At 43.9% G+C, this 14112-nt stretch overlaps 1 protein-coding gene across 5 annotated transcripts in view; it reads right to left on the minus strand.

The window, feature by feature from the left end:
• Positions 1-14112, minus strand: part of Uvrag (UV radiation resistance associated) — a 257835-nt gene that overhangs the window by 94194 nt on the left and 149529 nt on the right. For all 5 annotated transcript variants that reach the window (XM_039113251.2, NM_001401542.1, XM_039113238.2 and 2 more), the window contains 4 exons: positions 12058-12142; positions 9850-9937; positions 8242-8302; positions 158-323 (listed from right to left, as the gene is read on the minus strand). In XM_039113251.2, coding sequence (XP_038969179.1) covers positions 158-323; positions 8242-8302; positions 9850-9937; positions 12058-12142 — 400 coding nt within the window. The remainder of the gene's footprint in view (positions 1-157; positions 324-8241; positions 8303-9849; positions 9938-12057; positions 12143-14112) is intronic.

Raw genomic sequence — 14112 nt, forward strand, 5'->3', positions numbered from 1 at the left:
TTCTGACAGTCTTGCCGTGTAGGGAGGTCCACTTCACAAAGGTCACAGGCCATACAGAAACTGCCGTCCATTAGACGACACTTCATATTTCTGGTACACTTAGCATTTTGTCCATGTTTCCAATCAGCTTATATCACACAAACAAAAAAACACTTACTCTCTCTCCTTTTCTGTCAGCTTGTCGTTGATGTTATCTTTGATGGTTGATCTGGACCCCTTATGAATTATGGGATATCTGAGGGGTACTTGTAGGAAGAAGGAGATCATGGAGACCAAATGTGCAGTGTAACCAAGGGCGACGGCAATGCTTCCATCATCTTTTGCTGTAAATTAGAAAACAGAGGAAAAGAGTACAGCCATTTACCTTACAAATGTAGCTCTGAGGAGTTGTTATACAAATGTGGTAAAATATTAATTATGTTAGTTCATGAAATATAAAGACATTAATAAGGCTTGAAACTGCACCTACTAACTATACGCAGAGCTATCTCCCAGTGAGTAGTATGCTGGGTCAACATGTGACAGACATCTTATGAGGAACTCTTAGTGAGCCTGAATAGCCCTTACTTTCTTTAATAACCTTTTAAAGTGAGAAATTAATACTTGAGTCCACGTGATCAGTCAGAGGTTCTACTGTAACAGAGTCCAATGCTGTACAAGATCATGCATTCTGAAGTGAAGCAAAAGCCCATGCCACCTCCTTAGTGTGCTTCAGATATGCTAAGGACAATTTGCACAAAGAAGCCTGGGAAATTTGAGATGAGAGAAAGGGAAACTAGGCTCCACAATGAAGTGAATGTCTTGAACTGTATTTCATACCCCAACTTTGTCATATAACTTATGTGGAAGTAACAGGAGGGGAAAACGCATGTGTCGTATAAACATAAACTTCTGGCTTTAAAGAGCTACAACCAATTATATTCTAAAATCTCACTTCATATTTCTGCCCCTACCTATAAGGTCATAAATGATTATTCAAGTGCTCAGAGCTCGAGCAATGCAATGGGAGGATTCAAATGTCCCGTCTAGCATACAGTGTTCCTCACGTACCTTAAAAGGCTCACACATGTGCTAAGATTTAACAGAGAGCCTGGGATACCCAGCCATGGAGAAAGGCTCTAAGTGATGACAGTGACTGCGCTATTGCCTGACTCCTAAGGACACCTTCAACTTCAATTATTAATCCTTTTTCATATTGTTCCATTTATGGTTTCAGTATCTATGTAACTAGCTTTTTGTGGCAGGAATGTACCCCACCACCCTTCCTCAGCGAACTAAGTCCCTGCCCTTCACTACACATAGCTCTCTGCTTCTCTTTGATCGTCCTATAAAACAAATACTATTTACTGCTACTCATTTCATTCATTCATCAACAAATACTAAACTGGAAACACTCTCCTTTAGAATTGTCTCATCCATTTTACAGATTAAAATAAAAACAAAACGAAAACTAAGGCTCAAAGAGACTAAAGAACTGTCCACCGTAATAGTTGGTAAGTGGGCCCGACACCTAGCCCTCTGTCCTTACACACTCTCCCATACTATCACAGAACCTTGTTAAAAAAAAAAACAAAACAAAAGACGGTATCTGCTCATTTAACTTGGAGTTCTAGAATGTAGCCAGCACTTGAATGCACCATCCCAGTGACTTCACAGTTTTGTACTAAAGGAAAAGTGCATGTGAAAAGTCTGATCAGGGGCTGGAGAGCTGGCTCAGTGGTTAAGGTCTGTGATGGGGGCTGAAGAGACAGCTCAGTGGTTAAGGTCTGTGATGGGGGCTGAAGAGACAGCTCAGTGGTTAAGGTCTGTGATGGGGCCGGAGATTGCTCAGTGGTTAAGGTCTGGGATGGGGGCTGGAGAGAAAGCTCAGTGGTTAAGGTGTGTGATGGGGCCGGAGATGGCTCAGTGGTTAAGGGGGCTGGAAAGGCAGCTCAGTGTTAAGCAAGGGCATGTGCTGCTCTGACAGAGGACCTGGATTAAGTTCCTAGCACCCATATCAGGTGGCTCACAACCACAAGTAACTCCAGCTCCAGGAGGATCAAATGCTTTTGGCCTCCTTGGATATCTGCACATAAATGTACATATCTACACACACACACACACACACACACACACACACACACACACACACACACATGTGCGCGCATACATAGGAAAAGTGTGCCAGCAAAGGCTGGAAATTAACCTTAGGTGTCATTTCTCAGGAGCTGTCTATGTTGTTTAGGTGGCTCGTTGATCTGGCTGAGCTAACTTGAGTCTCAGGGATCCAACTCCCCACACTGGGGTCACAGGCAGGCACCACTACATGTGGCTTTTTACAGGGGTGCTGGAGCTTAGACTCAGGTCCCCATGCTCATATGACAAGCACTTTGCCAATGGGGGGGATTTTTCTAGTCACAAAAGTAATTTAAATTATGAATTCTCTCATAAAGAAATCTTAGATATCATGGCGTGTAATACCATCGGTCCTCGATGGCACAGATGAGGTCCAGGTGGGACAGCTGCTCAAAATCATATTGGTGAAAACCATCAGCAGTAGAATGAGTGGGAAAACTGCTTCTGGGTCTTAAAATATGCTGTTCCCCAAGTATCTAAGTCTGGGGTCACTACTAAGACTGGGAGAGTCTTCAGTGGAGAACTCAGCCTTCCACTTTCTAGAATAAGCAGAGCCACCAAACTAAAAACATTCCTCAGGGCTAAAGGACTTGTGTTGAAAGAGGAGGAGGAGGACGACTTAATGGGGCTCACATTTGCAGCATCTATTGGCACTCCCTGCTATGGACCTAACATTCAGCTTCTCAGGAAGCAACAAAAAGCCTTTTGATGAGCCTTCCAGAAAGTTAAATACAAACCACTAGCGGTTAACACCTAAGCATCTGCATGCTGCTCAAATTACTAAGAGGATAACAGTAAGAAAACCTACATTTGCATGTTTTCAGACTACATACACATTTTTATTAAAAGAACAAAGACCTGATCTCACATCACCTCCCCAGTGAGCAAAACCAATTCTGCTTAAATGTAAACACTAAAAGGGCATCTTGAAGAGAGGTGTATGCACAGAAATGAAGAATCAAAGGAAACAGTGGACAATAGAGTTAAGTAATATTGGAAATGAACTTTAAGTTCAAGCTGTTCACAGCCAAGGCTGTAGCCACAAGACTCCCTGTTCTACCTATTAAACACCCTACGATGCTTCCCGTTCCAGGCCGGAGTGCTCCACCAGCCTCCCAGTTAAACACTGTGGTGTTGGATTTCCAATATTGAAGCTTTATATTAAAAAGCATTTTAAAAGGATCACGCGTGGAGCCTTACAGGCCCCAGGGGTATTTCAATACCCTCAAAAGGAAAACCACCTCCTGGTAGGGAAGTCACTTTCATCACCCCAAGACCACTGAGCCTCCAATGGGAAAATGTGAGCTCATGTGGTTAATTACAGCAATTGCAGGCCAGGCAACCTCAGATGTCACAGTCTGTTGCCAATCATTTTAGCTGAAAACCAAAAGGTTTAAGGTTCCCAGCATTCTGAGATCTAAAGGATGTTTTACCTGACAAAGCCAAAACACGGCCCTCTGAGATGTGCTTTTCCAGCAAGCATTAACGACGTCCGTCACACCTAACACAGAGCAGAGGTGTGGGTTTCCTAGGCTGCTCTTGGGAGTAGAAAGGTCACAAATGATACTTCTGCTGGTGGGAAGTTGGAGGAAGGGAGGGAGGGAGGAGGGTTGGGAGCAAAGGAATGTATGTAAGCCTTGGGTATGTGAAATGATACTAATTCAACAGTGTTCGAAGGGTTTGAAAACAAAACAAAAGGCCTCAAGTTCCTTTAGAATAGGTATTTATGATTTGATTTTAAGATAGAGCTTTTGTGTAATCTTTATGATAAAAATTTGCACAAACACACAACAGCTACATAAACACTGTAAATCACCTCAACAGTCCTTCAGTGCTAAGGTGGACAAATTTCACAGGCAATGCATCTGAGCAGTGAATGACCTCACAGCTCTTACCATCCCGTCTTCCCAGTCCCCGAGGCAGCTCATCTGTTAACGGACCGAGCACCCCCTGATTCAGACAGGACAAAATAGTTAAGACTCTAATCAGTGCTACAGCAGTTATGGAGTCATTCCATGTCCTCAGTGAAACACTGTTTGACATATGGACTCTCCTTCCCAAGAAATCATGCCTGCATGAAGGGACACAGACGCAGAGGACACCTGGGCCTCATTACCACAAAGACTCTCATGTTATGGATTACTTAAAAACACACAAGCACAAACATTGGGTTTTTTCTTTTCTTTTCATTTCTCTTTTTTAAACTAAATATCTCAGTCAATGGGACTCAGATGAACGCCCCTCTCTGGACCCCTTCCTCACACTGTGCCCAGCTCTCTCTGGCACACTCTAACAACAACTTACTCATTCAGAAAAGCAAAATAAATACAAGCCCCTGGTGGAGCTTCCCAAACATCACTGACCCACGCAGTGTTAATCCCTATATAGCAAAGGCTTATGGACATCATGAGAAAACGCAATGGAAGCTCCTTTCCTAGAACCTCTCCCAGAATGCACTGCTACAGCACACTAAAAGTTCTTGGCCGCTCATTATTTAAAGACAAGAAAGCTGCATCAGCACAGGGATAAGGGAGCCCTTAGACTCTGGTACATCATTGGGGACATTAAGCTTTGCCACCAGTTAAGGTGAGTCCTTGGATGGAAAAATGTTTGAATTTTTCAAAGCCTCAATTTTATTTTATTTTCCTCTCCTCCCTCCCTCTTTCTCCCTCATCTCTTTCTATCTCTTTTTAAAGTGGAAACAACAAGACAAGGTAATTCTCTATCCATAGTAGGAATTCTCACAGAACTAAAGTAACAGCATAACATCAGACACTACTCTTGCAATTTTTGAAACAACTCTCATGTAGGGGAAGCTGGCACTGAACTCCTGAGTGTCCTGCCTCCAGGGGCTGGAATTACAGGCACTCATCAATATCTGGTTGATGTTATTGGCTTTCTACTCACTCAACTTAAATCACCCTCTTACACTTCTTTCAAACATTCTCTGGTTCTAAGAAGTGGTTTTCTTGATAGCCTCTTAAAGAGAATTATTCTGACTTTTTTGAGCCTCTAACATAGTATGTATTCGATAACCAATTTCTTGCCTGACTTAATTACATATCTGTTGCCCACAACAGAACTACAATCTCCCCAAGGGCAGATCAATGCCTTAATCCTCCGTATCCTTCAGCACCTGACAACGTAGATAACAAACAGGAAATCTGTCTTGTTACACTATATGTGTCTTGTAGAATATAAACACAATATAGCGGATATCCTTCTCAAACTTCTGACTCTAGGGTTCTCAGGGAGTGGACTGAACAGGACCTTGGACTAAAATTAAATGTTCATTTCATTTTATCTCCCATCTCACTCTTCAGTGACTTTACTGCAGGGCTCTGTGCATTTTTAAAGGACTGAAGAATGTATTCAGCTTCCCTAAGCATTCTAAGTGTAGACAGCGATGGAAGTCATGAGAAACAAGGCACTTCAAAGAAAACCAAAATAGAACCAGAAACCTTGTGGACAGACCAGGGTAACAGGCTGCCACAAACACTATTCCTGCTCCCACCAGGCCATTCCCTATTTAGCAGCCAAAAGGACGATAGCACAGCTCAGCTCATGCCTCAGCTCCTCTGAAGCTCTTTAGGCACTGGCCACTTACTGAGAATGAACCAGAAACCCCTTCCAGCAGCCTCAAGGCCTGCTGACCACTCTGCTTCCTCTCTGACCCTCTCTTCCCTTGATGTTTACTGTATTCCAATCACATAGATCTGATCTTCTTCTGTCTCCTTCCCTCCTCTCCCTTTTGCAAGTAATTCCACTTTTGTTTCCTGAGAAAAGGACTGCCCAGTAGACAGGAGGCACGGCTGGCTCTCCCACACTCACACCCTTGGGGCGGCTTGCCTTCAACCCCCACATTCAGGATCAGTTCTACTGTGCTGCAGCAGGTGAGGGACGGGGCCAGCTTTCCTGCTTTCCTGACTCCAGGGCCAGCTCTCCCACCTGCCATAGGTGACAAAGGGCGAGGGGAGGGGAGGGCACAGACAAATTGCAGGGTCAGCAGTCCCTCTCTCAACCCCTTGAAGCTGACTTGCCAGCACCCCCACCATTAGGATCAGCTCTGTGCTGCCCAGAGAAGTACAAGGCCTGCTCTCCCACTCTGATGACTATGGGCCAGCTCTCCTGCCTGTCATAGGTGGCAAGAGGTGTGGGGGGATCTCTCCCTTGCACATGCCACTGCAGGGCAGACAAGTTTCAGGGCCAGCTCTCCCATGTTCGTGCCCTCAGGGTTGGCTCACTGGTGTCCCAGTCACTAAGGTCAGCTCTGTTGTGCTGCTCAGGTGAGGTACAGGGCTTGCTCTCTCAAGTGCTATAACTGGTGAGGGCGAGGGCCAGTTCTCCTGCTCTCATGACCCCAGGGTCAGGTCTCCCAACTGCTGTAGGTATCGGAGGCAGGCAGGGAGGAGGGTATTTCTCCCTTGTCCACAGCACTGTTTCGGAGACAGTTGGTAGGGACAGCTCTCCCAAGCTGAAATCCTCAGGGTCGGCTTACCCTCAAGTCCCCCAAAGTGCAGGAACTGTTCTCAAGAGCAGTTGGCAATAAAATTTTAATGATAATTTTAATTTATGTATATGGGTGTTTTGCCTGCAAAAGTCTGTGTATCATGATCATGCCTGATGCCTATGAAGGTGCTGTAGCACCTTGAACTAGAGTTACAGATAGTTGTATCTTGTGGGTGCTGGGACTCAAACCCAGGTCTTCTGTAAGAGCAGTCAGTGCATCTGGCTACTAAGGCATCTCTCCAGCCCCAGTGAATGTGAGCGAGTGAGGTAAGTAATGGACAACAGGCTTTAGGACACCACAACTTTGCATAGAATGAACATCAAGGTGCACCATTTGACCGAAAGAGGTGTGAAGGCTCAAAGTGCATTGGGGAGCAGCCCTGCCCCACCCATTAAAGATAAAGCCTCAAGCTTTTACAGACACACGTGTGTCTCATAGCAATTACAAAGTCTGACTCGAAAATAACTCAAACATGACATGGTCTACAGATGGGCAGGCGCCTAGACCCTGAACCAAGATTCTCATGTCTCAAGCTATCATTCTCCTTATATCATGTCCCAGCTACCCATGTGCTATGCAGGCAGATGGGCCAATTAGATAAACTCCACATGAATGTTTCTGACCACGCAGCATTGTTCTTCGAAGGGAAATGGAAGCATATCCTGACAGATACTAATGACACCCTCTTCCTAAAGTTCTGTGGTGCACAGCTGGCTTTGTGAACACTCCACAAGAGATATCAGGGCACATGTGAACAGCATTTAGGATACAGGGGGAAGTAAGACAGTTTATTAATAATGAAAATAATCTCCTGGACTGGGGAGGAGGCTCAAAGGGTAAAGTGCTTGGTGTACAAACATGAGGACCAGAGCTCAGAGCTTTTGTCTTTAGTGTACAGAACCTAGAAAAGATTTTAAAATATGGGAATTATTTTGAATTTGAAATCTGTAAAAGAGAGAGGCGAGAAATTAAAACTATACTAATGGAAACACCTAAGATTAAATCTCAAATACTTTTCAGGATGGTAACAACATGACTCTCAACAACAGATTAACGTCTGCTTTAATCCTGCTCCTAGCTCTACACAGATTTTCACAAAAACAAAGACCAAGAAGTTATCAACCTGCTGTCTGAAGTCCATTAATTTCTTTTTATTTTTTAATTACAAATACAAAGCTCAGTAATTACTTATCCCAAGATTAGGCTAAATGTTTTGTTACATTTACTACATGTACTTCTAACTGGAAATGTACAGAAATTCTAAATTCCCCTTTGGACAAAGTACTAGGTATCCATTGTCAGGATAACTCTATTCCCATACATATTATATATGCCAATTAGATAAACTCCACATGAATGTTTCTGACCACGCAGCATTGTTCTTCGAAGGGAAATGGAAGCATATCCTGACAGATACTAATGACACCCTCTTCCTATAGTTCTGTGGTGCACAGCTGGCTTTGTGAACACTCCACAAGAGATATCAGGGCACATGTGAACAGCATTTAGGATACAGGGGGAAGTAAGACAGTTTATTAATAATGAAAATAATCTCCTGGACTGGGGAGGAGGCTCAAAGGGTAATATACTATAATTAAAAAAAAAAAAGAAAATACCTTGGAAGTCCTCGGAATTAGGCAACTTGACACCACATACAAAATAATCCTTATGCTCATTCTGTGAATTTAACCAAAGAACAAAATTAATTCATTGCACTAAAAAGCAAAGAAGCCTCTAAGACAAATCCAGACTCCAACAGGTCAGTGAGGGCATCTCAGATGCAGAAGAGTGGGGCTGCCCAGGCTGGTGAGGATACCTTGGGCAAGGTCATTGAGCAATTATGCTTTAAAGCAGCACATGTACATCAGAGGAAACATCAGAAATGGTGAATAACTGGTGAATAAAAAGATTCAGAAGAAACCAGAAATAATCTGGCAGTAGTGGCGACTGGCACACTACTTTCCTGGATTTTGTTATTCTTGACATTTTGATAGTATGAAACCATGTATGCATTATCCAAAGAAACGAGCATATGAAAGTAACATCATAAAACATGTTCTTGCCAGATATGGCAGAGTCTGTTGTGTATAATCCTAGCACTTGGGGCATGGCGGCAGGACTAGGAGTTCAAATTCATTCCTAACTGCATCACATGTTTGAAGAAGCTGGAGCTACACAATATCTGTCTTTTTTTCTTTTTTTTTTTTCCAGGGCTGGGGACCGAACCCAGGACCTTGCGCTTCCTAGGCAAGCGCTCTACCACTGAGCCAAATCCCCAACCCCCAATATCTGTCTTTAAAAAAAGAAAAAGAAACATTCTGGTTACCTCACATTCATCCCATATACAATTTAATAAGATTTTAGGAGCAAATTGAAATTCTATTGGCTTTTTCCCTGAAAATCAGTTTACTAAATTGATAACCATTAACAAGGAAACTACCAAATTTAGTAGACTTGATTTTCTAACAATAACCTTACTCAGATTTACTTCACTATCACCTTTTATATTGATTTTAAGAAACTGCATAAAAATGTAATATCCTGACAGTTACCTCAGGAATACTTTAATGAACATAACTGGGCAAAGTCATTGAGCAATTATGCTTTAAAGCAGCACATGTACATCAGAGGAAACATCAGAAATGGTGGATAACTGGTGAATAAAAAGATTCAGAAGGAACCAGAAATAATTTGGCATTGTTTCTGATGATAAGAATCACACCATCAAGCTGATATATAAGATAATGAAACTATGGGACCTGAGACCAACTAAGTGTGTGTGTGTGTGTGTGTGTGTGTGTGTGTGCGCGCTGGGAGGCATTCCTCAATATGGCTTGTCTATCTTGTTTTTGAGACAGGGTATCTCCAAAGGATTTGAAGCTCAATAATTGGGTGGACTAGCTAGCCACTGAGTCTCAGGAATCCTCCTGTCCCCACTTTCCCAGAACTGGGACAAGAGAGTGTCATCATGTCCAGCTTTTCACTTGGGTCTCAGGGATGGAACTTGGGTCTTTGTACTTGGATGGGGAGCACTTTGAGGGTGGAGCTCTCTTCCCAGCTCGGCCCTATTAAGTCTTAATATACTTTTGAGATAGATACTAGCTCTTAAAGGTCTCCTGAATCACGAGAGAAGGAGCACACACAGTGATGACTTTCTCACTGAGAATATTTCTGGAGTTATCATCTTTCCCACCCCCCACCCCTTTCAGGAACTTAAAGCTCACCAGATCAATAGGGTAAATGTAGGACAGCTCCGAGAGTAACTGCCTGCAGCGGATGGTCAGCTGAGCGTTTGTCTTCAGAAAGAGTTCTCTAAGGAGGAAAAAAAAAAAGTACATTCATGGAAAAGTTGTGCTGCATGCTTTCTAACACTTACTTCTACCCAATCACACCGCAGACGATTAAGTGGTCTGTAATTGGCAGAGGCAAGAGTATAGTCATCCTGAGTCCTGACCTGTTTCCAACATTGGCAATTAAGTTAACTTTATACTGTGGGCTACTGTGTATGCCCAGCACTGTCTAAGAACTATAAAGAATATAATAACCAAATACCCATGCCAGGAGTGCCTATCACTACATACCAGGAGCACTACAAGTGTCTGCTTAGTTATTCCAGCAACCATAGTGAGCTATCACTATACCCACTAAACACTTAATAACCGGTGACTCAGGGAGGCTGATTTGATTTATATGGCATTTCCTTCAAAAGGGGGGAGGGGAAGAAAAATAAAAGTCTCCTTTCATAGCCACACACTATAACTGTCTCAAGAAACACTGTGCTGTGACAGCAGAAAAATAACAAAATAAGACGAACAGCTAAGCAAATCCCAAGGCATTGGGAAGATGGAAGCTCATCTCCCGAGCAGCTTTACGGACATGGCCAACGTGAAACATCAGAGTACGTTTCCTGCCTGTCTTAGCAGCTTAAAAACAGAAGAGATTTAGAAGAAACTAGAGGCGAGAGCAGAAAGGAAAGCTGAGGGCTGCTGCCGCGAAGGGGCCTCTATTACACTAGCAAATGTGCTAGACTGCTCCGGTCTCTAATCACACAGCACCTACACCTTTGGAATTTTCTGAATAATGGGGTTATTTTCTGTTATTCTCAATAATGCCTATGTGATGAGGGTAATGAGGTGAGTTGCAGCAGACATCCCAAGGACAGAGTGGGCCACTGTCCTGCCTAAGGAGTAGAGGATTGGTTTTCAGCTCTCCCCACACCTCCTTCCATGAAGGGGTTACAAGGGACTGGAGAAATCTGTGTCACTTCTGGAGGGCAAGGCCGGATGAGTGTCGTATTGTGAAGGTACCTAGAAGATGGCAAGCCTACCGAGGGTACAGAACCACCTCTATCTGGCAGTGTATCTATATCCTTGACAACCCTTGCCACAACCAGTAAATATCAGTGTTTCCTCAAGTCTGAGAGGCCCTCAAGTAAATTGCTGATTAATTGAGCTGAGGGAGGAGTTTGTGGGAATCATCATAGCTGACCAGCAGGAAACCCGGGTGAGCACCTGGAGTTTATGGCTGGTATCTAACACCGCTGTCAGTCTGCAGGAACTGTCAGGAGGCATCCAGCCGAGTCAGAACTGAATTAAATCACAAGACACACTTCTGCTTGTGGGAAAATCAACCTGCAGTCAAAAGCATTGTCAAGTCAGCGTGATGGAGAACACAGACTTGTTGCTCCTCAAGCAGGAGGAGCACTGGACCCTTGGTGGCTGTGCCAGCGAGCTGGACAGAGACTGCGGAGCCTGGCTTCCTTGCCAGCAAGGTGGAGAATAAGAGCAGATGCTCTCTGCTTTGTCCTAGGTCTATGATTCTTGAGTCCTCACTGGAAAATGCAGCAGGGAGTGAAGGTAGGGGAGGAACAGAGGTGACCAGGAATTAACGTTCGGGGAGAGAGAGGCCACTGCCATCATCTTATGCTGACAGAAAATCTAAGAAACTATAGTTGTATAATGCCAGTTTGTTGAAGGGTATCTGAAAATTAAGCAAAGAATCACCATATTAAGAAGAGGGAAATATGGTAACAAGTGGTATTCTAAGAGGAACTCTCTGATAGCAGCATTGGGGGTTGGCCGGAAAGCTGGAGAGATGGAGCTCAGAGCAATGCTCTAGGTGTTCCGAGGTTATCAAACATGAGGTCAAGAAGCGGAAGTCTGAAGAAAGCAGACCAACTAGCTGGAGGGAGGCATGGAAAAGGCGGGAGAGGGGACGACATAAACATCGGCCCAGGCCCAGTGCTATGGCCTGGGCGAGAGAAAGAGTGTTCATGTTTCTAGGCCCTTGCATAGTGTGAGCACACAGTGGGCACTCACAAATACCAGCCGAGTAGGTGCCGAGATATGGGCTGTACATTAGCAGCAGCCTTTTAAAACGCTGCCTTCCCAGCTTCCCACCAGGACCTTAACAGTCTCCGTAGCCGCTGTCACCTTTTGGCGGTGCACTCCTTCCTCAGCTCCCTCAGCGATTCCTTCTGCAGCTGAAGCTTCGCGTGCTCCGCGGCAAATGCACTTCCTACAGGGGGAGATGGAAGACACGGACCGATGTAATTAATACTGCAGACATGATGCTCAACCGCATCTCCACACACAGCTCAGCCTCCTGCCTGTGACAGCACTAGACAGTCGGCAGGCAAGGCGCATCAGGAGAGAGGGTTGAGGTGGACTAATGGAAGAAGCTGTCATTGGTCCAGCATCCGGCAGAAGGCAAACAGCAGGACTCAGACTCTGCACACGGGCTTCTGGACACTGACCAAGAAACCTTTATGAGACTTCAAAATTCAGACTTCACTCCTCAAAAACTGGTTAACTTATTTTCAACCACAAACTCTACATAATATTACTGAGAATGTAAAATGTAGAAAAGGAAAATTACCTACACTCTGATGGCTATACTACAGTTCATATAACCAGTTTTATGAACTTTCATCTTGCTTGTATATATTTTAGTGAAAATCACAGGGCACAGGCAATGTGCATTCGGATTTTTCCACATTGTGTCACAAGTGTGTTTACATGGTGACAGTCTAAAGCTATGGCTGTGTAAAACTCAGCTTCATAGATGCGGCGTGTACTGCTATCACACGTCTTATCTCACAGGCTCACACACTTGAATCCTATTACAGAGCATTTAATTTCCTTTTAGTGTTTGTTTTAGTAAGCTAGTGACTAATATCTGTGCTCGTGTGCCTGAATCTTGTGACTATGTGAACTGCATGACCCTCAGTTTTGTGATAAAGAATCCTTTCCATCCTCCGACTCTGAGAAAATGAGAGCTTGTGTTCTTGACAGTCCAGGCCTGACTACATCTGCAGAGGTCCTCAGGCACAGAGAAACGATGTAAGATCCCGACGTACTAGGTTTGTGGTTTTTCTTTTTTTTTTTTTTTTTTTTTTTAAAGATTTATTTATTTATTATATATAAGTACACTGTAGCTGTCTTCAGACACACCAGAAGAGGGCATCGGATCTCTTTACAGATGGTTGTGAGCCACCATGTGGTTGCTGGGAATTGAACTCATGACCTCTGAAAGAGCAGTCGGGTGCTCTTAACCGCTGAGCCATCTCTCCAGCCCAGGTTTGTGGTTTTTCAAAGGATGTTGCTCCATGAACTGTGGTACAATAGGAGCTGCCCTCTGCTCCTCTGCCCCTCCCACCCGCCCTGGGGAGAACAGAGAGCAGACTCAGTTGGCCTCAATGCAGTCTGGACCTTAGTGCAAATCCCACCACTCTGTGTGTCTTTTAGTTTAACCAAGGACTTCATGCTACACAAATGCTGTGCTACAGACCCAACCCCCTAGCCCTAAGCAGTTTATACCCAAGATTTCTCTGAGCACCTTTTTCCTCTCAACTATAAACACCAACATGTAGAAGACTAAGGAATACCACTCATCTTCTGCAGCTAAATATTCCTCCCCAATGTTCATCTTGATGATTTTATGACATTTGGGTTGGCACCCAGCACTGACGATCAGGTGGCCTAGACGTAGACTCTAGACTCTATTCATCCTCGCTCCTGCCTCCTCAGAATGGGTTTGCTTCACTGCCCACAGGACCTGCAGTGCTGCTTCCCACCATCCTGGTGCACCACTCTTTGTACTTGGTTCTTCTGGCTCCCAGCTAGTAAGAGAACTGACCAATTAAATGACTGAGACAGGGTTTCACTGTGGAGCACTGAGCTCACAGAGCCCCTCCTGCCTCTGTCTGCAGAGCCCCAGCTTAGACATTTAATAATCTTCATCATAAGTGTCTCTTGGTTCGACTGATACACTGTACTCTTTTTCTGTTTTGAACTCTTTGCCATTTACCATTTCCTCTTCTTCAAAATATGCTTAAATTTTCTCTTCTTCTAGTTTAAGAAAGAAATTTAGATTACTGACTGGAGACTTTTCTTTTAAATGTACATATCAAATTTCCCTCTAAGCTTTTATGTTATTTTATGTGTTCCTTTAAACTTTCATGTTATATCTTCACTCATTTCAAAATA

This window comes from Rattus norvegicus, chromosome 1 (genome assembly GCF_036323735.1).
Source record: "Rattus norvegicus strain BN/NHsdMcwi chromosome 1, GRCr8, whole genome shotgun sequence".
Lineage (NCBI taxonomy): Eukaryota > Metazoa > Chordata > Mammalia > Rodentia > Muridae > Rattus > Rattus norvegicus.